Source organism: Astyanax mexicanus, chromosome 4 (assembly GCF_023375975.1).
Source record: "Astyanax mexicanus isolate ESR-SI-001 chromosome 4, AstMex3_surface, whole genome shotgun sequence".
NCBI classification, from domain to species: Eukaryota; Metazoa; Chordata; class Actinopteri; order Characiformes; family Acestrorhamphidae; genus Astyanax; species Astyanax mexicanus.
Window position 1 is genome coordinate 35393948 of NC_064411.1, and position 27531 is coordinate 35421478.

General features: G+C 39.2%; 1 protein-coding gene across 1 annotated transcript; it reads left to right on the forward strand.

Moving 5' to 3' along the window:
- Nucleotides 1-4639: 4639 nt before the first annotated feature.
- LOC125801685 (carbonic anhydrase-like) lies at nucleotides 4640-26096 on the forward strand. Its single transcript, XM_049478515.1, has 7 exons — nucleotides 4640-4962; nucleotides 5769-5966; nucleotides 9863-9981; nucleotides 16183-16275; nucleotides 16389-16451; nucleotides 16538-16693; nucleotides 25006-26096. Exons 1-7 carry the CDS (start codon nucleotides 4929-4931, stop codon nucleotides 25171-25173), a joined length of 831 nt encoding a protein of 276 aa, XP_049334472.1. The 5' UTR covers nucleotides 4640-4928; the 3' UTR covers nucleotides 25174-26096.
- The last annotated feature ends 1435 nt before the right edge of the window (nucleotides 26097-27531 follow it).

The window sequence follows — 27531 nt, forward strand, 5'->3', positions numbered from 1 at the left end:
AACCTCTGTTTACATCCTATAATGCTAGCTCCGAGCACCGCCATTACTCCTAAGCTTCTTGTGCCATTTTTAAGTTATTAAGTTTAACTTATTAATTAACGTTTTAGTCTAAGTAATCTACATAGACTTCGCATAACATAGCAGCCGGCGCCAGGAGTAATGGAGGTCTTTAATGTCGTTTTAAATGTGGTGCATATGGGGCTCTGAGTGGTTTAGCGGACTAAGGCGGTGGTGCCACTAGGATCAGGAGATCACTGTGTGAATCAGCTTGCCATCAGTCATGGTCATGTAGCTTGCCATCAGCTGCCAGAGCCAAAATTTTGTTTTTTGCCCCCCAAGCGCAATGCGAGCAACATTTTTTTTTTATTATCTCTAAAGAAATCTAGGACCAGCTGAAGATTTGAGATATTCGTATTCACAGTTTGCATATAGAGATTTTTTATTTCTGTATATAGTTTGTTTGTTGGTTACATTCCTTTTAACTTGACAGTTAAATACAGGACATTTTCTTTGCATGGCAGAAGTGTTAGCCACTTTGCCACTTTTGCCATGTGTATAATAGTTAACTGAAAATAACCTATTCATTAATGTGTGCATGTAATCTTTACATTATTTGTTATACTGTACAAATGTATAAAAAAATAGATTGTACCAGTACATTTACCATAATATCAACAGGAAATTCCTACATTTTTAACCAGATTGTAGGAACTAGACATATGTCTTTATTTTTATGTATTTTCATTATTTCCTTCTCTTTTTTAGTATAAAAATAAGGTTTATACTGTAGAATTCTGTAAAAAGGAAATTGGGGTTAAGATTATCCCATAAAACACATTGAACATAATTAGTTTTATTTTGTTCTTTTGAAAGATCAACTGTTTTCTTTATATTTTAATTTACTAATCATATTTGTATTCTGACTTATTCCTATTTGTACTTTTGAATATTATATTCTCAGTAGTATCTCTAGATACTATTTTCACACAACAGAGTTGTTCTATCAGTATAATTCTAATTTAACCAAGGTGTAAAATAAATCACAATTAGATCATCTTTATTAATTTACATAAGCCAAAGTGTACTCTTCAATTATTATGCTTTATGTATAACTTTGAAAACACATGCAACATTTTTATTTGTATACTTTAATTCTATACATTAATTTTAGCCATTATCATTAGCTAATGTAGCTAAGGTAATGTAGTATAACTACTATATATATAAGAACATTATGTACTAGAAATCAATTTAGCTAGATTTTTAGCTTATTATCTTATGTTTTAACTTATTATCTGATGCTCTTCGATAAAACGCAAATTAATGTACATTTCTACGACATTTAAAGATGTTTTTAGTCAGAGCTCTGCGAGTGAATTTTTAGCATTTTGCTAACAGTCAGACTCTGAGGTAATTTACTGTGTAATTAATGTAGTTAAGCTGTTCAGCTCTCAGAGAATCCCCACACAATTAACACGAAACAGACATAATTACTTCCTCTGTTGAAGGCCTTTAGTTTCGACGTCCTGTTTTCTCTTTTCTCTTCAATAAACCATCAAGCAATCTTTTATTCTCTCAGTAGTTGAGTGGTTGAAGCTCGTTAGTTAGTATATTTGTGTATTTTCTGCACTGTTCCCGTATTTAGTTTGCAGAGGCAGAAACATTGTATTTGCACTGCCACCTATTGGCTGGGAAGTGAAATTACAACCAGGGTATTCACATATTTTTATACACTTCAGTTTTTTTTAAATCAGTTTCTCAGATTTTGCTATTTATAGGTATAAGTTTGAATAAAATGAGCATTGTTGTTTTATTCTATAAACTACAGATAACATTTCTCCCAATTTCCAAACAAAAGTTTTATCATTTAGAGCATTTATTTGCAGAAACTGAGAAATGACTGAAATAACAAAATAAGATGCAGAGCTTTCAGACCTCAAATAATGCAAAGAAAACAAGTTCATATTTATAAAGTTTTAAGAGTTCAAAAATCAATATTTGGTGGAAAAAATTCCAGTTTTCATGCATCTTGGCACGTTTTAAATTAGGTAAAATCAAAGAAACTCATCATTCATAAGTGGTCTCTTATTTTTTTCTGTATATTAAATATATTTTGTTGATCTGTTCATAGCCATAGTCTGTTTAAAGCTTAGTCATTTATTTAATATTACTTATGCAGAAAACCTGCAAGTACATGTATTTTTATAGTTCTCGAATTATTATTTTTTCATAGTTTTTTGGGTGTTCTTTCACCTTTCAGCCACACGATGGCAGAATATTATCATATAATATACACAAAAAAATCCAAAAGCACCTTCACGTTTTAAACTCGTTCAGCCTCAGACTCCTACACAAGCCTTTAAAAAAATCAAGAAAGGAACAAACATTTAAATGGAAATAAAATGTAATGTGAAAAATATCAACTTTATTTTAAAAGGAAATAAAGCTATGATCTTACAAGAATGATCTTGTTATGATCTTACAATAAAACACATCATATATTTTTAACATTTGCTGGGTTGTGTATTAGCTTTTATCTATTTGAGAAAGACCCACACAGGTAGTCAACCAGTACCAGGAACAAGCTTGTTGACCACCATGAACATGCTGATCCAACAATATGACCAGTCAACCACCTTTACCAACATGTTTGGAAATGTTGGTCATGTTGATTGATTAGCCTAACAGGGAGCCATAAAGTCCCAGGTTCCATGTTGGCCCCACATATGGATGCTCACTGGGGTCACTGATGGGTACAGGATGGGTTGAAGACACACTATGCAGCATTTTTCAGTTACTCAATGTGTTTCATACTGTTATATGTGATTAAATGGGTAATTACAAAGAGAATAAAGGTTCTCTCAGCTGCCTATGTGGTCTGTAGGGGAAACACCATGTTTGCAAGTTCAAGAGCCCTCGGCCACCACCCATGATAGTAACCCACTGCACACCATCATCATGGAGCAGAAGGGTATGTTTTGTCAATCAGGCTCTTCCCATCGGGGATGCAACACATTGACATTATCTGTATATTTACATACGTACATACATACATTTACAAATTAGTTTTTGAACAGCTTGTATAACAGAATAAATTTCCTGTGCCTTCAAAATAACTCAACATACAGCCATTACTGTCTAAACTGCTGGCAAAAACAAGTTAATACATATGTGAAAATGGTCAAATTGTGCCCAAACTGTCAAAAATTTTGTGTGGCCACCAATCTTTCTTTCAACACTGCCTTAACTCTCTTAGACGTAGAGTTCACTAGAGCTTCACAGGTTGGCACTGGAATCCTCTTCCAATCCTCCATGATGACTTTTAGGGAGCTGGTGGATGTTAGAGACCACGTGATCCTCCACCTTCCATGTGAGGATGCCCCACAGATGCTCAACAGGGTTTAGGTCTGGAGACATACTTGGCTAGTCCATCACCTTTCCCTTCAGCTTCATCAGCAAAGCATTTGTCAATTTTGTGGTGTGTTTGGGGTGGTTATTGTGATGGAAAATTAAAATGCAGCCCAGTTTCAGAAGGAATGGTATCATGCTCTACAATTCATGTTCACAGTAGAGGCTGGAATTCAGCTCCCCAGTGCTGGCAGGCAGCACTCATGTAGGCTGAGGCTATGATGCTACCACCATCATGTTTGACTGTAGACAAGAGAGTGTTTTCCTGGTACAGCTTACCAAGATGCTGTCACCCATGCTGGATGCCATCTTAGCCAAACGAGTATATCTAGATCTCATTAGACCACAGAACAGGTTCCAGTAATCTATGCTCCTCAACTGCTTGTCTTCAGCAAACACTTTGCAGGCTTTCTTGTGCATAAGCTTCAGAAGAGGTTTTCCTTCTAGGACAGTGCCTGATGCAGACAGAGTTGATGCAGTGTGTGGCGTATAGTCTGAGCTCTGCAGGCTGACCTCCTACTTCCTGAAGCTTCGCAGCGATGCTGGCAGTAGTCACGCATCTATTTATTTTTTTTCAATGTTAACCTCTGGATGTTACACTGAACATATGAACTCAACGTCTTTTTTTGACCCTGGGGAGGCATGTTCTGTCAATATCAAATATCTTGGTCAATCAGCATGCTCCAATCTGCTACTTCCAGTTTCAGACTTAACCCAAAAACAAAGTGCAAGTCTTGAACTGGAATTTCAGCTTTTCTTTTCCCGCCCGAATTCAGCAAAGCCACGCCCACTGAACTGTGATTGGCTAGAGGTTATCACTCCCATCTTAGTGTGTCTTATAGCATTGGAGAGAGATAGAGGCTGGACACGTCTAGCCAATCCCAGTGCAGGAGGAGGGTGGTCACCAGCAGCCAACCCCACCCCACAGCAGGTGTATGATCTCCACTACCAACCCCAGCATAGGAGGGCGGGGCCTGCCAAAAAACGGGTGGAGAAATGGGAAATCTCTCTTTTGCACTAAACCAGTCAGACTGCCTGCCCTATTAAACGCGATGGTGCGAGCCATGCTGATGAATTTCTTGCGTGGAAATATGCGTAAATGTGCGTGTGGATTGCGTGCCTAGCTTATGTTAGGACACGGACTACCAGGTCACTGTCATGCTGCTTCTTCTGCAGGAGGGATGAGCACTGGTTGGAGCGCGATTCATTTCATCATCCAATGCGCATCCTCGCGTCCTCCTCGCGCATCTTCGTGTCCTCCTCGCGCATCTTCGTGTCCTCGTGATCGGGGGAGCAAAGACATGGCTGTGGTTAAAAAGCTGGTGGAGGCAGAACCCGCCCCGCGCGCGAGGGGGGCAGTGCACTGATGGCCAACCTGCGCTGCCAAACCCACTGATGCTGAGATATTCAGTCTGCGCGCGCCTGTATATATAAAGGCTGCACCAGTCAGGGGGGTCATCATCATCCAGACTGACTGACTGACTGTGGTGAAGACTCTCAAACAAGGAATACAAGAAAAAATGGCTCACGCTTGGGGATACTCAGAAAACGATGGCAAGATGTTGAAGATATTTATATAAAAGATTATAAAAAGCAATTTTAAAAAGCCGCAGAATATTAGAAACTTTTTTATTAGTACATTTACAGAAGTACAGTTTTTAGAGCATACAGCTGTGAAAAAAATAAGTTTCTAAATCAGTTTCTCAGATTTCGCTTTTTATAGGTATATGTTTGAGTAAAATGAACATTGTTGTTTTATTCTATAAACTACAGACAACATTTCTCCCAAATTCCCAATAAAAATATTGTCATTTAGAGCATTTATTTGCAGAAAATGAGAAATGGCTGAAATTACAAAAAAACTTCAAATAATGCAAAGAAAACCAGTTCAAATTCATAAAGATTTAAGAGTTCAGAAATCAATATTTGGTGGAATAACCCTCGTTTTAAATCACAGTTTTCATGCATATTGGCATGTTCTCCTCCACCATGCTTTTTCTTTTCATTTTGCATGTTTTACCCCTGCTGAACACCCTCTTGCATTTATTTACATTTATTTATTTGCATTTATGTATATGGAACTAAACTGACTTTATCAGGAATGTAACTGTGTACATTTTAATCATAAACAATTACTGTAATTTGAAAATCAAGTTTTAGTCAGTTAATAGATTGATAACAGTTTTGCTTCAGTATTTTTTTTACCATTTTTTACCGTTGTTTAACATTTATTTAAGACATATATTACTGTAATAAATCATTTACTGTACTTTTGTACAAAAAAGTAAAAAAGAAATAGACTATTTTTTTTATTCATTGTAATCATGTCATATCTTATATTAAATAATTCCTTATGACAGGTCCTTCTCATTGGTGTGAGAACTTCCCTGTTGCGAATGGACCCAGACAGTCTCCCATTGATATCATCCCGAGTCAAGCCCAGTTTGACTCCAAGCTCAAGCAGCTAAAGCTGAAGTATGACCCCAGCACCTCCAAGGGCATTCTCAACAATGGCCACTCCTTCCAAGTGGACTTCGCTGACGATGACGACAGATCAGGTTAGTGCATTTATCACTCGATTACACAAGATTTATCTTAATCCATTGACTTCTATAGTCACTATAACCTGAAGAAAACCCTGCACTGTCTGATTGTGCGTGCTTTAATGAAGCATCACTAATCCTCATTGTCGATAGAACATCTTTTTGTTGCTAATTGTCTGGTGGTTCAGCCCTGAGGCATCGTTTGTCAGGAGTAATCAAGTACCAGAACTACAAGCACAATGACTAAATAGAAAAAGGGTCAAGATGGTAGGGCTGTGTATTAACAAGAACTTGGCGATACAATACATATCATGATAGAGGGATTTTGATTCCATATTTCTCAATGTATTGCAATTGTTTACGTTATATTTTAAGATGTTCAAATTTGTAATATTTAAAAAACATAATTATATCAATCTTTATTTTTACTCACAGTGACAGTGACCCTCTTTTACAATGTTGCCAAGCATTAAGGGCATCAAAGAGACTGAAAACTTGTAATAAGAAAAAAGAAATGATAAGGGATACAATAGTAAAAAATAATAAATTATAAGAATGTGGTGATCAAATTAGAAATGATCAAATGAATATACAGTGATATAAAACAGTAGGATCTAATCATAGAGTACAACACTGCCATCTAGTGGTTAGGGCTTAAACACAATACAAAATGAACCACTTCTGACTTTAATTTTACATGTAAACTATTTTTTAATGGTTGTTTATCATTTATTTGAGAAAAATATTACTGTAAATAATCATTTTCTGTACTTTCGTACGGCTCTAAACAATTTTTTGTTTGTTTTATCGTAGATATACAACAGTGGATCATATATTTTTTAAAAGTGTTTACTGGGATTTTTAGTTCTATAAAATTACAATAAAATATATATAAAAAAACTTTAAAATTAACACAATATTTTATCAACCCATTATATTTTTATAATAGTTATAATTTTTTAGTAGATTAAAAAAAATCCAGTAATCTGCTCAAAATTTGCAGAATAACAATCAGGCAAAATGTATATATATATATATATATATATATATATATATATATATATATACATTTTGCCTGATTTCTCTTGATTAAATATCAATAAACATGTGAATTTAATACCTTTTAATACCATATATTTTACTACACTTGATAGGACCTTATTTACTGAAACGATTTTTTTTAAATTGCAATGCCGCGCGCGCTTTCCTTATGACTGATGCTAAACTGTTTGATCCAGCTGTTATATTATATTATGTTATATTAATACCATTTTAACGTTTTTCGTTTCTGTGTTTTCAAATTCGTTAGATCATATTTTTGTCAACATTTTGGGTTTATTTTCATTTGTTATTTTTCTAATAATAATAGAAATTACATAATTTCTTTTCAAAGTAACCTGCCCAACACTGGTTGACAATGAGCAAGTTTCCCAACGCACAACCAGCAGGCTGATTCTATTTGCATGAATAACATGAAATGTTTAAAATTAATAAAGACATGTAGAAAAAAAAAACAAAGACAAGCTATAACCTAGATATAAATAACAATATCCTAATAATAATAGAACAATAATAGAATAATAATAAATAATATAATAATATGCCAATTAGGCATATTTGTAGCAGTAGGGTATTTTAATTTTCATCCCTGACTCAAATTCATATACCTGATTTGATCTTTGTCCGTACAATCCCTGCTAAAGTTTTAGGTGAAGGAGACCTAAAGAAGGTCAGTGCATGTTTCTGGAAAAACAAAAAGGTGGGCGTGGCATCGCGATGATTACCATCCATGCGATGTTGGGTCATAAATGACGATGGACAATGATATGAGATCAAATGGTCTCTCAATGCAATTGACACCATCTTCTCGACGAGAAGCTCGGTTCGGGGGATCCTGCTTGTCCTGATGGAACGTTTACAGCTGGCTACACGAGGAACGCGTGGGAGACGTGGCGGACCGTGTGACTTGGCGACTCTTTCTGTGGAGGACATCGAAGACGTCTACCTTTTCGGCACAATGATCACAGGGTTCTTGCTGATTTGATTAGGCATTGCCCTGGTGTATCGTGAACTTAAAAGTGTGGGGACAGCTGTCAAGGGCCCCCAAAAGCTGCCCGACATGACTGATGCGGTGGGCAGAGCTGTCGGCACTCAGACTGTGACTTTTAACCGCAACATGGAAAACATCTCGGAGAAGCAAACGGCTTTGCAAAGGAACGTGGAGAAAATTAAGACCATGATGGACAATAGAGTGACCACGCTAAAATGGACAGCGGTCACTCGCCTAAACATCTGAAGTCTAATCCGCTTTCGGCTCCCGCCCTATCAGCACTCGGCCTTGTGGATTACAGGGTACATTCCTCCAAAGAACATTGTGACTTGAATCTCTCCCTAGAAGTTACCTAACTTCCCACACCTTCATTGCTTGGTCTTTTGTGTATATTGTATGTGCCTATGTGCTGAGGTTCCTACACTGTGCTCTTTAGGGCACAGTCTAGGGGTATGTTTTTTTACCCTCTTCTTTCCCCTTGTATCCCTCTATCTGAAGAAATGATGGCTGCGCGTGCACACGCTGCGGCTTAACCTGTCTTCCTGTCCTGTCCTGTTTCCCCATGGAATGTTATTGTATGGATGGGTTGATGGCTAATTTCGCTGGTACTTGTGACCATGTGACAATAAAGGCAATTCTGATTCAGATTTTTGGGAGATCTGCATAAGAACTGATATGTTTTTGCATATAGTGGACATGATTTTTTTCCATAATTGAACATAACTGTTAGATTTTGAAGCCTTAATTGAAATTAAGGGTCTGCCACTAAGAAATTAATAATAATTATAAGATGCTAAGTCCTGATACCAAGATACTAAGTCATAATGATGAGATACTTAGCCGTTATTATGAGATATGAAGTCATAATTATGAGATAGTAAGTCACAATTGCGAAATGCTAAGCCATAATCATGAGATACTAAGTCTGGGGGTATTATTCTTATAATTCTAACTTAGTATCTCGTAATTCTGACTTACTATTACTATTGGAGGACCCTTATTTTTTTCCAAGTGGCAGAAATGGGCTTCCATAGTTCTGTACACCCTGAGTATTACAGTACAGGTTTATCAGGCTTGTGGACAAGCTAAACCATCAAACTAAAAACAAACCTGCAATCAAACAAACAACCATAGCCAATGCTAGTCAAATTTGTTTAGCAGGGTTACATAATGCTACGTTGTATGGATTATTTTTACAGCGACTTTTTTAATAAAGCTGCTGCTGGTTTTTTCACATTCTACAAAGTTTCAACAAAGTGACACATTCTCAACAAATGCCATAGAAATAGTTTATGGTGATTCCTTGGTCACTCTTAATTTTGTATGTTGGTGGTTAACCTCTAGGCAGAGGGGCTTTATTACAGCCCCTGAAAGACTAACCAATGGGAGAGCCTGCTTGCTGGTATCTGCCTAGATACTGCAGACAACAACGTCTTGATTGGACAGTTTTCTGTTTGGCAAAAAAAAAAAAAAAACTTTTAGAACTTCCTATTTTTCCATCAGAAAGGTCCAATTTGTTTATTATTATTATTATTATTATTATTTATTTATTTATTTACATCAAACCAATACATCACCCAGAATGTTTATGAATCTAAGAATAACTTAATGTAAATATGACAGAGTTAACATTAAGAGAATTACTGAAGATCATGCTGAGTAACTCCCACTAGAAAAATTCTACTGCTCTAAACAACAGTTCCCAGTCCTACTCTTCCAGATTACAGCTTTCTGTCCAAAATGCTCTGGTACCATCTCTCAGCTGAGCACATTGGCACAGCCCAGACATTTACACCACATAGGCTGAAGTGTATGAACTGTTAATAAGATTATAAGTGGAGTGTGTGTTGTGTTTTTGCAGTTCTAACTGGAGGTCCCGTGGCTGGAACATACAGACTCAAGCAGTTCCACTTTCACTGGGGAGGTGCTGACGACAGAGGATCGGAACACACTGTTGGGGGCACTAAGTTTCCCTGTGAGGTAAGGATTCAACATCAGCAGAGCTTACATGATGATTTCACAAAAGTGTGTGAGGCCATTATTGCAAGGGGGCTTTTAATTTCAGGTGGGTTTAACTTTCTCCAACGTTATGTAGGATTATGGTATCTGATCATTTGCAATGGTGCCATAGAAAAAATACACTTTCATGAAGAAGGTTTTTAACAGCTGCTTCTGTAATGTGTTAAGAACATTATTTTAAAAGTCTGAAGCCATGCGCTTAATATAGGAATTCTGTACTAATTGATAGTCAGCCACATTGTTTTTAAATAACATTTTAATTCAGCTTGTAAACGCCCAGCATGATCGGCCTGCAGGATTTAAGCCCCACCCTTTATTGCTGATGTTATAAGGAGTGTTTAGGTCTGGATTGCTTTTTAAATGAGGCCCAGTACAGGGTAGCCAGTCAAAACAGATCATATTCAATTAGTCTTACACTTAACAAGGCTTAAAATGAAAAAAAAAAAATGAATTTTTGTTTCATAAATCCACGAAAATCCAACAAAAATGTGAGGATGTAATGTAAAATATATGCCATGAAAATGCAACACCCTTTACTGCTGAAGTTATAAGTAGTGTTTTAGGCTGGACTGCTTTTAAATAAGGCACAATGCAGCGCTGCCAATCAAAATAGAGCTGATTTGCATATAGTTTAGGCTTAAGGTATTTCTCAAGAAAGTTATTGTAGTTGAAGAAGTTGTTTAATAAAAAAAAGGAAAATACATTTGGGCATAGAACAAATTAAATTCAGATTTTTTTGGTTCATAAATCTACATAAAATATATGAATAATGTAACATATGGTCCATTTAAATGCAACAAACTTCAAAATTAATACTTAATACATAATGCTTATATGTACATTTGTTTTTACAAGTGTTACTTTTACTGAGTGCCTCAAAGCCTATGAAACTGGCACACACTATTATTGTTTATTTTTTGTATAGTGCTATTCGTTTATAAATATTTATTATAGAGTTTTTTCAGGAACATCTTGTGCACAGTGGATTTTATTAATATAAATCTGCCACAAATCACATATGAAGATAATGCATGCAGAATTCAAGTGTGGGAACAGCGAGACATTATTAAATGTTCAAAACAACGTAAAAAAATGTCCTGTAATTATCTATTTATAGCAACGTCTAGTGAAAGCATTCGACTCGAGATGTTATTAACACTTTGCAAATTTGAGGATAATTAATTAATGTCCCTTTCACAGATATTCCCATAGACTGTGTATAGCTGGACAGAGCATCGTTTCTAAAAAGTGAAGCCACCACAGGTAGGGTGCCCCCTGCTGTTCGGTTTCAGAAAGCTGTGTAACCCCACCCATCCCCATAGGTTTTAATGGCAAAACAGACAACTTTTAATCACGTTTTTTTTCCAATATACTGTAATTCTACCTTCATTATTTAAATGCAACAGCTAGTGTAACCTCTGCTTATATTATTTAATGTTTGTATTTCCCACAGAATTAGTTTTTTAAAACGTTATTCAGCTCTATTAAAAAAAGGTGAGGTTATTGTAAAAGGGCTGGTTATGGGCCGGACCGGACCAGTCTTTCTCCCTCCTCTGGTCTCTACTGCGCAGACTCGGGTGTCAGGATCGCCAAAATGGCGGAAGATTTTGGCTTCATTTTCACTGAATGAATGGGAACGGAGACACGACGTCCATCTTTTTTTTTCTATTTCTATCTATATTTTTTTTCTCTGATGGAGCGGCAGAGGAGAGGAGAGGAGAGAGGGACAGAGAGAGAGAAGTTTATGAGGTGAGGAGATTCAGATATTTAAACTGTTTTGGTTGTTTGTGATATCAGGCTGTAAATGAGAGATTTATGAGGGTTGGTTTAAGTTAAAGTAGCGAGTTATAGGGGTGTGGGTTTATTATTAATGCTGTTGCTGACAGAATAACTTTAATTTCGTATCTGAACTGCTTTACTGAGCAGCGTTAGCCCTGTGCTACTGAGATCAGTTAGCTTAGATAAGAGTTATCAAACTTATCACAACTCTTTATTAATCTTCTGTTCTGCAGCACCAGCGTTTACTAACTCACTACAGCCCTTTTCCTGAGGAAAAAGGCTGCTGATATCAGAGGCTTTTCACAGACACTGACTGCCAAAAATCACATTAATAAATTATAACCAAAGTCTGACCATTTCATTTAGTTTTATTAAATAGCTAGCTAACCAGCCAGGATGGTTAGACTTTTATGTTGTTCAGAATTTATATTATATTTGTTTAATGCCCAAGCTGATTTAATCTGTGTGTGTTTCAGATTCAACTATCCTGCCTACTGGAGAGGATGAAGACGAAGAGAAAATGAACAATAATGAATGAAAAAATAAATAAAACCACTTAAAAGACTTGTCATTCTTGTATTTTGTGGGAAATGTATTTGTGTAAATATGCAAGTGAGGGGAAAAAAATATATTAAATAAAATAACAAAGATTTTTTTTTTATTTACATTTTATTGCCAGATTTGATTCCCAGTTTTACTGACTGGTTCTAGCATATTTTATTTACATCAGTAATGCATATATGTTGGCCTGTATGTTTCATGGATATAATAGTTATGCTAGAAAAGGGAATTTTGAGGTGAAATGGAAAGATAGGAATTAATTAACATTTTGGTATTTGTCTTTGAAACTTTTTGATATTTGTTTTGTTGCATAAGCAAATATTATTAATATACTTAATGAATATTAAACAATCCGTTCATATTCATTATTAAATATTTCATATTTGAGGAAATATTATTAATTTTACATTTTATTTACAGTCAGTGTTTATTAAATAGAACTGGTTGGGGGTTTATTTATTAATAAGAGCTGATTAATTAGGGGATTTTAATTAAATTAATTTGGGTAAAGCTCTGTAAAGTGTGCCGCTGGTAGAGAGGGGTGAGAGGTGAAAGGGCGTCAGAGGTAAGATGGTGGATGTAGTGCGTCCGAGTATGCGTGGGTACTGCGGTCTAGCGTACTGAAAAAACTTACTGCTTTGCCCGGCGAGCAGTGCGTACTCACCCCAAACCAGTACGTACTGCTGAAGTACGCGATTTCGGACGCAACCTAAGTTTTGGGAGTTGATCCACGCCCTCACTCCTCCCACTTCCTTCCCTATTTAAACCGTCACTTCCTCTCTACATGCTCGGTGAAGAACCTCGCAGTTGAACGATCCCACGATTGAACTGCCTCGCAGTTGATCAGCCTCGCCTGCGGCTTTAACTTCCGCTCCATACCTGCTCCACGATGGTACTCCACCTCTATATGTCCTGCGGCTGGCGTCCGACCTCGCACGACCGGCTGTTTTCGTCCACACCTACTCCTCCACCGCCACTACTGCCGGCTGCCTTTCTTGATTACGATGCGTCTTTCCCCAACCACCGCGACTGGTGGTTCTTTCTCTCTCTCACCTCTGCCACTCCCGGCACCGGCACCCGCGCCGCTACCGGCGCCCACACCGTTACTGCTGCCGCTCCCGGCGCCCACACCGTTACTGCTGCCGCTCCCGGCGACCACGCCGCTACTGCTGCCGCTGCCGGCGCCCACGCTGCTACTGCTGCGGCTCCCGGCGACCACGCCGCGCCGCTGCGGGCGTTACCGCTACCAGCGCCCACGCCGCTCCCGCGGCGCATTTTTGTTCCCCCGTTTTCCCTTCTGACCTGCTTTCTTCCACCGGGCCGCTGGCGGGCCGTGGCTCCGCCTCCCTGCAGTCTCGTAGGGCGGTGTTCGAGCGTGGCCACTACTCCTCCTCCTCTCTCTCCTATTCCTCAGTCTGTCTGTCCTCCCTACTCCTCTTCTGTCTCCCATTGAAACCATCTTCCCCCATCGCGTCAGTGGCTTGCTTTGGGGCTTTTAACCTACACGTACACCATGTGCATCATTCCACAAAGTCGTTCAACACCATCTTTCCACTTCAACTGCTTTCTGACTCCTAGGACCTCACCCTCTATGCTGTTATTCCAGTGCATTCCTATACTTGAATAGACTGGCAGCACCTTCAAAAACCTTAATGAATTAATTCCCTACCTTTCTTTCCTTTGACCTCCACACTGCTTTCCTCATGCATCTGGCTTTCTCAAACACTCCAAGGTCGCACTTCCAACACTCAGACGCTGGAGTTCCCAAGCCTGTCACAGTCAGAGCTCTTCTTAAATCCTTGCAGTGGTATAAAGTTCTGATTTAACTTTTGGGGCTTCGGCTTCATGCTTTACAGCGAAGCTGCCCCGAACTCCACCCCAATACTCTGAGTTTGCTCCCCCTCTTTTCTTCTTCTCTGCCCAGTCAAGGGCATGGGTCAATACTAGCAAAGTGGAGTTATGTATCTATAACTAAGTTTTGGGAGTTGATCCACGCCCTCACTCATCCCACTTCCTTCCCTATTTAAACTGTCACTTCCTCTCTACCTGCTCCTTGAACAACCTCGCCCCCACCTCCTACCCATCTTCCTCCTTCGTTAATTTTATTATTTTTCCTCATGTATCTCTTCATGAGAGGGGGGGGGGCTTCGGCTTCACACTTTACAGCGAAGCTGCCCCAAACTCCACCCCAATACTCTGAGTTCGCTCCCCCTCTTTTCTTCTTCCCTGCCCAGTCAAGGGCGTGGATCAATACTAGAAAATTAATTGTTCACAGCTTATTATCTATTTGTCAAGAATAACTGGAGAATTTCTTCTTCTTCTTCACCTTGTCAAAATACATTGACTAAATCAAGAATACTGTTACTAGGCAGTCTGTCTGCATTTGCTGCAGTAGCTTCCTCTACTTCTTCATCTGGGCAGGCTGTATTCTAGGTGTTGGAACATTGTTGTTAACAGTTAATTGCAATAAGCCACATGAGAGCATAATCAAGCTTAGATAAACATTATATCTTGAATGATTAGTTCTGCCACTTTAACTTATCCCAACGGTATTGGATATTATGAAGACTTAACACAAGTTACATTCTTTTATTTAATTTTACATTCTTTTATTAAATCATTTAATGTAGTTAATTGTGCTTTACATGTGGGTAAAACATAATGTGGTTCCAGAACATTAATGAAGCTTCTGAAGGCATTGTTTACACACACACACATATATATATATATATATATATATATATGTGTGTGTGTGTGTGTGTGTGTGTGTGTGTGTGTGTGTGTGTGTGTGTATATATATATATATATATATATATATATATATATATATATATATATAAAACATGCTTCATACATTTCTTATTTATTTGCAAATAAAAGCGTAAAATTTACCCATACCCACTAGTTCAGATGTGATACTATAATAAGCACAGTGACAATAAAAAGACAACAAGCTACATAAAAAAATAAGATTAAGAGAGAAAACTTTATTACATTCAAAGGAAAATGGTCAGGTCTTACTTTAAATAAAGAAGACATATAGATAAACACAGTGGAAATACAGGAGAAAATTACTTACATTTGTACAGAAACTTATCCGCAGTGCCGACATCCCTGGTGCTCCAGCGCACAGCATAATTTTGAATGAAGATTTTCTGTTGAAAAACAATATACTAGTTTACAACTACACTGTAAGCCCAGATAAGTTGAGTGTACTTAGAAAATTTAAGGAAACCGGTTGCCTTAAAATAGTTATGGGTAATGAAAACTTAAGTTAGCATAACTTAGAAATTCAAGTTATTACAACTAAAGGGGAAGTTGATTTAACCTTTTTAGTTTTGTTATACTGTAAGACCAGATAAGTGGACATTACTTAACTTTTTTAAGGCAGCCGATTTGCTCAATTTTTTTTAAGTAACAGGGAATAAAAACTTGAGTTAGCATAAATTAAAAAATCAAGTTATTAAAACTTGAGGAACTTGATTTATTTCTAAGGTAGCCCAGTGGGAATCACTACACACTGATGGTGAGTGTCAGAAAATGTTGGCCACACCCGGTATGCAAATAGATTGTGAAAGAAGGTAATGGAAAAGAAGCTGTTAATGGCAACAAACTCAAGCTAGTTATCTCAGTTTGAATGTATATATGTGCCCACAAATGTTCAACTAAGTTTGAGTATTGTTTAGAGATATCCAATTTTAAGTAAAACAGACTTAAATCATTTGAGTTTAAACAAAGTATGGGTTTATAGTGTAGGGTCATTTTCTAAAGCATGTTCTCTAGGTGATGATTTGTCTTTGTCTCATTTTTACCTCTTTTTAGCTCCATCTGGTGCACTGGAACACCAAGTACCCAAACTTTGGCGAGGCCGTCAGCAAGCCCGATGGTCTGGCTGTTGTTGGGGTTTTCCTGGAGGTCAGTGATTTAGCCTGACTAAATCTGTGTACAGTAGATACTATTCATGTGATTTAATGCATGTATAGATTAATCTAATGTGCGTTTTTTTTTTTGTTCTTTTTTACTCTCAGATTGGGCTCGCCAATCCCAGCCTGCAGAAAGTACTGGATGCCTGTGATGCCATCAAATCAAAGGTCTTTTGATTATGTTTTATATATAGTTTATGTATGAACTCTTTTTTATATTATTTGTCTCTGTGTTTTGCTTCTTTTTCTCACAGGGAAAGCAAACCACATTCTCTAACTTCGATCCTAAGACCCTGCTGCCTGCCACTCTGCAGTACTGGACTTATGAGGGCTCTCTGACCACACCCCCTCTGCACGAAAGCGTTACCTGGATTGTTCTGAGGGATCCGATCAGCGTCAGCCCTACTCAGGTATTATGTTCCATCAGGAAAGGTGGATATTACTCATGTGTGTTAGTAGTGTGTATTGTGCTGGTGGTATGAGTCAGATGCAGCAGTGCTGCTGGAGTTTTTGAACATTGTGTCCATTCACTGTCCATTATACAGTTTCTCTGATTTTGCTATTTATATGTATATGTGAGTTAAATGAACATTGTTGTTTTATTCTATAAACTACAGACAACATTTCTCCCAAATTGCAAATAAAAATATTGTAATTTAGAGCATTTATTTGCAGAAAATTAGAAATGACTGACTTTATTATTATTTGAGCTTTCAGACCTCAAATAATGCAAAGAAAACAAGTTCATATTCATGAAGTTTTCAGAAACATTTGATGGAATAACCCTGGTTTTCCATTACAATTTTCAGGTATCTTGGCATGAAAATCATTTAAAAAAAGTTTCTTTTATTTGACTAAATTGAAAACCTCTGGAATATAATCAAGAGGAAGATGGATTATCATAAGAAATAAAGAAATTAAATTAATATAATTGTTGTATTCTTTTCTTGGTGCTTACTTCTTTCTTTTGACCAGACATTTAAATTTCTCTAAATGGGTCAGTGAAGCAAAGAACACTAGATCTTCTTGACGTCTACTGACGTCTGCTGTTCAACAACGTACAAGTTCTTGTAGATGTAGATTGCAGAAGAATGTTGTCCAAAGCATGGCCAGCCTCACGGCTGTCCAGCTTAGCCCTCAGACAGGCTTCTCTCTCAGCTCACCTCCTCACCCAACTACTGACCGACTCTCCAACCAAAGCCAGATGTCTTCCCTGTTAAAGAATTAAAGACCTTTGACCCATGAGCCTAACAATAAGTTATCTTATTATCCAGCTTGGCACCACTATGTCTGGTCTAAGAAATGCTTACTCTGGTAAACTAACACAGGAACTAACAATGATTAAAAAATTATATTCTACATCATAATCTACCTATGATAAGTATGTCATGAAAAATAAGAACAGTGCAGATTTTTGTTTTGCATCATCAAAGGAAAAAGGTGAAAAAAGTGACTTAATAATTATCATTAATTTCTAATGAAACACAGTAATTCAGATATATTTTATAAACACGGTTATGAATGACTATAGGAATAACTCAGAACTGCTTAGACACATTATTTTCTTTTACACTTTTTGATTTACAAATTTGCAACATTATTTTAGTATATTTTTTCTTAGGAAAGTAAACTTATTCAACTAACAGCTGTTGCCTGTGTTGCAACTATCTTTCCCCTCAAAATAACAACAACCAAGCTTTAGAATAGTGTAAGAATATAACTATAGTGATCTATAGTTCTTTATAGTTCACACATATTAAATGCATTTTGTAGAAATATAATTTGATAAGTTACATAACTTATACACTTTAAAACATTTTAAAAAGACCTGTAATGTAAAACTAACTGAAAATATTGAGATTAGTACATTGCTACATGCTTTACAGTGCTTGTGGTAATTCACTAACTGTAATATAGTATATAGTATAGTGTATATAGTATTTTTTTCACGTTAGACTACAGGACTATAAACGCTATTCACAACAATTCTCTCTAAACTTTGCATATTTTTTTTTCACACCAGGTGAAAAAAATCATAACTGGTATTGTAGTTATCGTGAGCTACAGACTAATAAAACATGATAATTGAATTACTTTAGTTACAAATGAAACTCAGTATCCCTACCTATCAACTGACAGTATTGATAGAGACTACTGCAGAACCTAGTAGGCAGTTGCTTCATAACTGGGTGCAACTTCAACTTCATAATTTAGGTGCATTGATCAGTCCTAATTGCATTCAGTAACGGAACAGCTTCATGTGAATTTACAGAACTCTGTCCTTCACTTTAACTCATTAATCTGTGTTCGTTCATAGGTTCATAAACAAAGTTTATTTACAGATTGTAGGAGTGCTGGGTTAGTTCTGGAGATAAAACTAATCTTTTGTATTAGTTGTAAGTGTAGTAATTGCTTCTACAGATCTGTTAAAACCAGTTTAACAATTCAAACACTTTAAAATATATATTTTTTACATTTCATACCAAGTTCTAACCTGATTTCTACAACAAAATGTTAATATTAGTTAGGAAATTGTTGCTCTGTCATGTCTGTTACATCATGAGATTAACCTTAAGATATTTACTGTCATGTTCCCACAATAAGAAACAAATATCAATGAGCTGCTCAATGAATTTATCTAATTCAAATTGAAATAAGTGTAAATATACAGAAATGGGCCCAGGTTTTTATTGATTAAAAATGATTATACTCATAAATATAACACTCTGTATTTACATAGCATCCTTTAAAAAAATGTAACATAGGTAAATCAAGCCTCTATTAATTAATATTTATTTTGACTCATTTGGTACGTTGAGGCTTTAAACATTTCAAAAAAATCAACTTTAAAAAACAAAAAAGAGTAAAGCAGTTAAAACAATAATAAAAAAAAACGTAGTATGGTGTAATTAATATGAAATTAAATTAAGATTTTATTAATAAAAGAGGGAAGATGGTAAGATAGGAATGTCGGCGGCGCGAGCAGTTGCAGCGGCCACTCCAGAACCAAAACTCGGTGCTTTTTTGTTTGTTTTGTTGTAAATAATCCGAACTGAACTCGCAACCATGCAAGAGTTCGCTATGAGAACAACTGGCACCCACATCTACGACCAACAGACCCTCCTAGACCTGCAAAATCATTCCAAAAACTGTACTTACAGAGGGTGTACAAGCTGAGCTACACGCGCTAGGCCTGCTAAGATCCGCGGCGTATCCTCAGCCTGCTAGCCGGAAGAGGGCTCCCCGCAAGCGTTGCGCGAGAAACCGGAAGCGCAGTAAGAGAGCCGGAGTCCGCGCTAAGCTAATGGCTAACTCCAGCCGGCCAGCGGTCCCATCAGTCCTTCTTGCCAACGTTTGCTCCCTGCCGAACAAGCTCGACCACCTCCGGCTCCAGCGGACATCCCAGCCCGAGTTTAGAGACTGCTGTGTGTTCGTTTTCACGGAGACGTGGCTAACTGACTCCATCCCGGACTCTGCGATTGAGGTGAGCGGCATGCTATGCTTCCGCGCGGACCGCGACGCCGGCCTCTCAGGCAAGGTTCGTGGGGGTGGGGTGTGTGTTTACATCAACACAGCATGGTGTAACAACGCTGCGCTGATCTCCAGCTACTGCTCGCCGCTGGTGGAGTTTGCTGTAGTCAGAGCCAGGCCATTCTACCTGCCCAGAGAGCTTAGCAGCGTGTACATAGTAGCAGTGTATGTAGCACCCAGTGCTAGTGCTAATGCTAACGATGCTAATGCTAACGCTCTGCAAGAACTGTACACTGTTATCTCAAAACTCCTGAACTCACACCCTGACGGACTGTTTATTGTTGCTGGTGATTTCAATCACAGTAACCTGAAAGCTCTGCTGCCCAGCTTTCACCAACATGTGGATTTTCCAACCCGTGGAGCTAACCTGCTCGATTGTGTGTATACTAACATTCCCTGTGCGTATAGAGCAGAGCCCCGCCCCCACTACGGCTACTCGGATCATATTTCTGTCATGCTCATCCCAGCATACAGACAGCTCATCAGACGTGCCAAATCAGAGAAGAAGCAAGTAACAACCTGGCCTCCAGGAGCCATCTCTGCTCTTCAGGACTGTTTTGAGCACACTGACTGGGACATGTTTAGAGAAGCTGCTACTTCTGATGACTCCATCAACCTGGAGGAGTACAGAGACTCAGTGACTGGCTACATCAGCAAGTGCATTGAGGATGTTACTGTCTCCAAAACCATCACAACCCGTCCCAACCAGAAGCTGTGGATGACTGCAGAGGTGCGTGTGCTGCTGAGATCCCGAGACAAGGCCTTTAAGTCAGGGGACAAGGCTGGCCTCCGAACAGCTAGAGCCAAGCTCTCCCGGGGGATCAGAGAGGCAAAGCGCACCTACGCAAAGAAAATCCACGCCCACTTCCAGGACACCGCTGACACTCGGCGCATGTGGCAGGGCATCCAGACCATCACCAACTACAAGTCACATCCACCTGCTTGTAACAGTGATGCCTCCCTTCCAGATGCACTGAACTCCTTCTACGCTAGGTTTGAAGCACAGAACTACACAACAGCAAGGAAGACAACACCCCCTCCGAACGACCAGGTACTGTGCCTGTCCTCAGCTGATGTGCGGAGAACTCTACTCAGAGTTAACCCACGGAAAGCCCCAGGACCAGACAGCATTCCTGGCAGAGTGCTCAGAGAATGTGCAGACCAACTCACGGATGTTCTCACGGACATTTTCAACATCTCTCTGAGCACTGCGATTGTGCCGACGTGCTTCAAGACGACCACAATCTTCCCTGTGCCAAAGAAGTCTCGAGTGTCCTGCCTCAATGACTACCGTCCCATTGCACTTACTCCCATCATCATGAAGTGCTTTGAGAAGCTGGTCATGAGGCACATCAAAAACCAGCTCCCCACCTCACTGGACCCTCTGCAGTTTGCGTATCATCCAAACAGATCAACAGACGATGCCATCTCTACTGCGCTCCACCTGGCTCTCACCCACCTGGACAACAAAGACTGCTATGTTCGAATGCTGTTCATCGACTTCAGTTCAGCATTCAACACCATCATCCCTCAGCACCTGATTGGAAAACTGAGCTTGCTGGGCCTGAACTCCTCCCTCTGTAACTGGGTTTTGGACTTCCTGACTGAGAGACCACAATCAGTCAGGATTGAAAAAAACACCTCCAGCACCACCATACTGAGCACCGGCGCCCCCCAGGGCTGTGTGCTCAGCCCACTGCTGTTCACTCTGCTGACCCATGACTGTACTGCAAAGTACAGCTCAAACCACATCATCACGTTCGCTGATGACACAACTGTAGTTGGCCTCATCAGCAAGAACGACGAGTCAGCATACAGAGAGGAGGTGCAGTGGCTGACGGACTGGTGCAGAACCAACAACCTATATCTAAACGTGGATAAAACCAAGGAGATGGTTGTTGACTTCAGGAGAGCTCCAGGTGTCCACCACCCGCTGAACATCAACGGCTCTGCTGTGGAAATTGTGGAAAACACCAAGTTCCTCGGTGTTCACATTGCAGAGAACCTCACCTGGTCCCTCAACACCAGCTCCATAACCAAGAAAGCCCAGCAGCGCCTCTACTTCCTGCAGAGACTGAGGAGAGCACATCTCCCACCTCCCATCCTCACCATGTTCTACAGAGGGACTGTAGAAAGCATCCTGAGCACCTGCATTACCGTCTGGTTTGGGAACTGCAACACCTCAGACCGCAAGACCCTACAGCGGATAGTGCAGACAGCTGAGAAGATCATCGGAGTCCCTCTTCCCTCCATCACCGAGATCTACACCACACGCTGCATCCGCAAAGCCACCAGCATTGTGGACGACCCCACCCATCCCTCACACGGACTCTTCGCTCTGATGCCATCTGGCAGAAGATACAGGAGCATCCGAGCCTCCACTACTAGACTCTGCAACAGCTTCATCCACCAGGCAGTCAGACTTCTCAACGCACAGAGACAGAACTGAACCCCACCCCACCCACCACTCACACAAAACTGAACTGAACACCCCCACCCCCCCCCTTTACTCACACAAAGAATGAACTTCACCCACACACACACACCCAGTCAGCACACAGAGACTGACATGACTTTATTCCTTTCAGCAATATTTGCTGCACTCTAAAAAAACTATAAACTATCTACCTCAGTAACTGCTGTGATTATATATGTCCTATATGTTACAGTATGTTACACATCTCTGCACCTTATCCTCATCAAACACTCTATTATACCGTATCGGTACTGCACTGTCCTGCCTTTAAATTGTCTCGTCTTTTGTATTTATTGTTATTTAGTGTTATAATTTTACGTTGCACTGGCGTCACTCCTGCACTTTATGTTGTCTATTACTTGTTGTTCTATATTGCACCATAGTTCGGGAGGAACATAATTTCATTACACTGTGTACCTGTACTCAGATGTAATGACAATAAAAGCCTCTTGACTTGACTCTTGACTAAATAAGTCTAAGAAAAATATGTAGTCAAATTAACATAAAAAAGGCAAGATCAAACAAAAAAATAACTAAAGCTAGTGATGTATTCACTGAAATCATAGATAGATATATGAGACAGAGAGGTAATTAGACAGCTGAATGAGATCAACACATATTACATTAACTCTCTCTCTCTCTGCGCGCCTATGCGCGAGTGAGCGGTGAGCTGGGAGTGTGGTGTGAGGAGCAGTTGGCATTTTGCCAAACTTTTCTGAGAGTTTGTTGGTTTCAGTTTCGTTTTCAGAAGCGTTTAGTTAGTTTGAGTGTGTTTGAGTGCTAGTGTGAGAGAGTGAGTATGTGTGCAAGTCCGCTGTGTGTGTGTTTGTGTGTGTGTGTGTGTGTTTAGTGTGAGCATGGCAGCTCAGGGTGACTCTCGGCTTTAACGCGCCGGCATGGGGTGCGGATTGTGTCCTGTGGAAGTATAGAAGACGTGTCTTTCCGTGGGCTCCGCTGTGGGCTATGGAAACATCATCTCTTATTTGTAAAGTCAGTTGATCAAGCGTTGGTTCTGGTTCAGAGTGGAATCACTGTAAATGGGTTACTAACACCTGTGTTGCCCCTGAGTTCCCCGTCTAAATAGATCATCCTGTCCAATGTTCCCCCTTTTATTAAAGATGAGCTGATCAGGCAGGAGCTCTCCCGCTTTGGGAGAGTTTGTTCTGAAATAAAGAAGCTAAGCTTGGGCTGCAAATCTCCACTGATTAAACATCTTGAGTCTTTTAGAAGGCAGGTTTTTATGGTTTTAAAGGATGGAGCTGATGATCTGGACCTGGTGTAAAAGCTGAGGGTGGAGGGGTTTAACTACACCATATATGCTTCATCTGACACTGAAATGAAATGTTTCAGGTGTGGGCAGACTGGACATCTCGTCCATGCCTGCCCTGAGAAGGTGAATGGGGGTAGGGCTGGGGGCGATGAGGCACCGGGGCAGAACGCGGTTGAGCCAGCGGTGGTCATTCCCCCTGTGGCTGTTGCTGGGCCGGTGATGGCAGGGCGGTTGAGAGCGAGCACTCCTCAACTGAGCCTGCTTAGGAGGAGCAGGCAGTGATGGAGCGGGCCTTGGTGGAAAAGGCTGTGGTGGAGCAGGTTATGGTGGAGAAGGCTGTGGATGAGCAGGCTGTGGAGGAGCAGGCTGGGGTGGAGCAGGTTATGGTGGAGCAGGCTGGGGTGGAGCAGGTTGTGGAGGAGCAGGTTGTGGGGGAACCAGGGGAGGCCCAGCAGCAGGAGGCTGAGGTACAGGCCAGCTGTTCTGGGCTGACTCCAGCTCCAGCAGCAGTACTGGGGCTGAGGTTTTAATGGAGGACAAAGCTGTTTTTAAAGTTCCAACTAACCGTAGTCCTGCGGAACTGGTTTGTAGGAATGTCTTGTGCAGGTTACTACAAACAGCAGGAGATCTGGGTTTTGACAAGACTTTGTTTTTAATGGATTTTAAAACTTTGAACATTGCTGCACTTTCTGTTTTTATTATGGACTTTTTAGGATATGGAACTTTTTTAAAAGACAATTGCAGAGTAGATAATCCTTGCACTGGCTCTTGGAAGATCCTTTGTTCCATGGCACTCTATTATCTCAGTTAACGCTTTTATTTCTGTTTTAAACCCTGAGATTTTACCACAGTGCCCTTTCTGCTCCCAGAGGGAAACTGTTTTTCATGCTTTTATGCATTGTTTTTGACTGCTTCCTTTATTGAATGTTTTGAAGTCAGTTTCTATGTCTTTTAACATCACTTTCACACTCCAGACTTTTATCCTTGGTTTTAAATACGTCAGGAGCATTAAGTCCAAGTGTCAGCTCATTAATTTCATCCCTGGACAGGCTAAGTTGGCCATTTATGTCAGCCGCAAAAACAAGGTGGCGGCTAGTGCTGACTGTGATGTTACAAAGACATTTGTAAGGCTGGTTAAATCCAGAATTTTAATAGATTTTAATTACAAATTTATGCAAGATTTAGAAGCTTTTAAATTTGTTTGGTGCCGGGATGAATCAGTGTGCTCAGTGGAGAAGGAGGAGCTTTGTTTTGCTCTTGAGTTATTTTAAACTTACATGTGTGATACTGGGCTATGTTTTTTTTTTTTTTGTAATCTTTTTTTAATCATTGATTGATATATTTATCATTTTAAGATGACAGTGTGACTGTTGAATGGTTTAAATAAAGGACCATCAAAAGTAAAAAAAAAATGTCTCTTTCTCTCTCTCTCTCTCGTTCTCTAGATGGAAAAATTCCGCAGTCTGCTGTTCAGCGCAGAAAAAGAGACCCCTCACTGCATGGAGGATAATTACAGACCACCACAGCCCCTGAAAGGACGGAAAGTCCGTTGCTCCTTCAAATACACTGCATTCCATTCCAGTGCCTTAAGGATGCCATGCATTCTGAATTAGCGAAATTAAACCGTTTTCAATGTAATTTTCTTTACTGTTAGCATTTTATTTAAAATTTCAAAATTTTTTTATTACATTTTCCTTTTATTTAGTTTTGCTTTTTTCGTTTTCATTCAGTTTTTTGTTTATTTTGCTTTTTTTTTCTTTCTGTTGTTTTTTGTTTTTTCATTAGTTTTTCTTTTAGCATCAAATTTCTGACCCATATCAATTATTCGTGCCTGTGTGGGAGAACCATTAGCTATATTCATCAATCCATCAGCTTTTAAAGTGCGTCATCATAGCTGTCTTTGTGTTCACCCTGGATAAATCATGATGCTTCACTTGTTTTCTCTAGTGATCTAGGTTTGATTACTGTGCACAAAAAAAAAAAAAAATATATATATATATATACATATTATGAATATATGAATTATTATCATCTTGTGTGCTTTTACTGAAACATTGTTAAACCACACTTTAGATATGCAGGCCTACAGCACTCTACAAATACGCCATATATTATATATATGGATGATGTGATGTCATTGGCTATTCATCATAACCTGCTGCAATCATGATGATTGTTATTATGATTTCTTATTGCGTGTGATATAAGTGCCAGTATAGGAGTTGCCTACTTTAATAAGCAGCACTAGCAAACCAGGGAAATTTTGAAGGGATGTGTTGAAGTGTTTGGAGAAAAATGCTTGACTTTGTATTTTGAGATTATTAGAGAATAATGTTACACTTGCTACACTATGTATTACGAGACTTGGTTGTCAAAAGGATGAATAAAAAGCAATATATATATATATAAACATGAAGATTTTTAGATCAGATGTAGTATAATGTATGTCATTTATCAGAATATTGGACTTTTATGAGCAACAAATTTATATATTTTAAAAGATTACAAAATAAAAGTGATTTAGTTTCTCTGAAAATATCTGGTGGTTTGATTTGTCATTTGTTCCTTGTCTCACAATAAATAATAATTAATTTATACACTACTGTTCAAAAGTTTGGGGTCACTCAAACAATTTTGTGTTTTCCATGAAAAGTCACACTTATTCACCACCATACGTTGTGAAATGAATAGAAAATAGAGTCAAGACATTGACAAGGTTAGAAATAATGATTTGTATTTGAAATAACATTGTTTTTACATCAAACTTTGCTTTCATCAAAGAATCCTCCATTTGCAGCAATTACAGCATTGCACACCTTTGGCATTCTAGCTGTTAATTTGTTGAGGTAAGCTGGAGAAATTGCACCCCACGCTTCTAGAAGCAGCTCCCACAAGTTGGATTGGTTGGATGGGCACTTCTGGCGTACCATACGGTCAAGCTGCTCCCACAACAGCTCAATGGGGTTCAGATCTGGTGACTGCGCTGGCCACTCCATTACCAATAGAATACCAGCTGCCTGCTTCTGCTGTAAATAGTTCTTGCACAATTTGGAGGTGTGTTTAGGGTCATTGTCCTGTTGTAGGATGAAATTGGCTCCGATCAGGCGCTGTCCACTGGGTATGGCATGGCGTTGCAAAATGGAGTGATAGCCTTCCTTATTCAGAATCCCTTTTACCCTGTACAAATCTCCCACCTTACCAGCACCAAAGCAACCCCAGACCATCACATTACCTCCACCATGCTTAACAGATGGCGTCAGGCATTCTTCCAGCATTTTTTCATTTGTTCTGCGTATCACAAACGTTCTTCTTTGTGATCCAAACACCTCAAACTTGGATTCATCCGTCCACAACACTTTTTTCCAGTCTTCCTCTGTCCAATGTCTGTGTTCTTTTGCCCATCTTAATCTTTTTCTTTTATTAGCCAGTCTCAGATATGGCTTTTTCTTTGCCACTCTGCCCTGAAGCCCAAAATCCCGCAGCCGCCTCTTCACTGTAGATGTTGACACTGGTGTTTTGCGGGTACTATTTAATGAAGATGCCAGTTGGGGACCTGTAAGGCGTCTGTTTCTCAAACTAGAGACTCTAATGTACTTATCTTCTTGCTTAGTTGTGCAACGCGGCCTCCCACTTCTTTTTCTACTCTGGTTAGAGCCTGTTTGTACTGTCCTCTGAAGGGAGTAGTACACACCGTTGTAGGAAAACTTCAATTTCTTAGCAATTTCTCACATGGAATAGCCTTCATTTCTAAGAACAAGAATAGACTGTCGAGTTTCAGATGAAAGTTCTCTTTTTCTGGCCATTTTGAGCGTTTAATTGACCCCACAAATGTGATGCTCCAGAAACTCAATCTGCTCAAAGGAAGGTCAGTTTTGTAGCTTCTGTAATGAGCTAGACTGTTTTCAGGTGTGTGAACATGATTGCACAAGGGTTTTCTAATCATCAATTAGCCTTCTGAGCCAATGAGCAAA

Coding starts and splice junctions, on each gene's coding strand:
- LOC125801685 (XM_049478515.1), top strand. CDS start 4,929: ATGGCTCACGCTTGGGGATACTCAGAAAACGATG. Junction 4,963..5,768: donor GGGATACTCAGAAAACGATG/GCAAGATGTTGA, acceptor TCCTTATGACAG/GTCCTTCTCATTGGTGTGAG. Junction 9,982..16,182: donor GCACTAAGTTTCCCTGTGAG/GTAAGGATTCAA, acceptor ACCTCTTTTTAG/CTCCATCTGGTGCACTGGAA.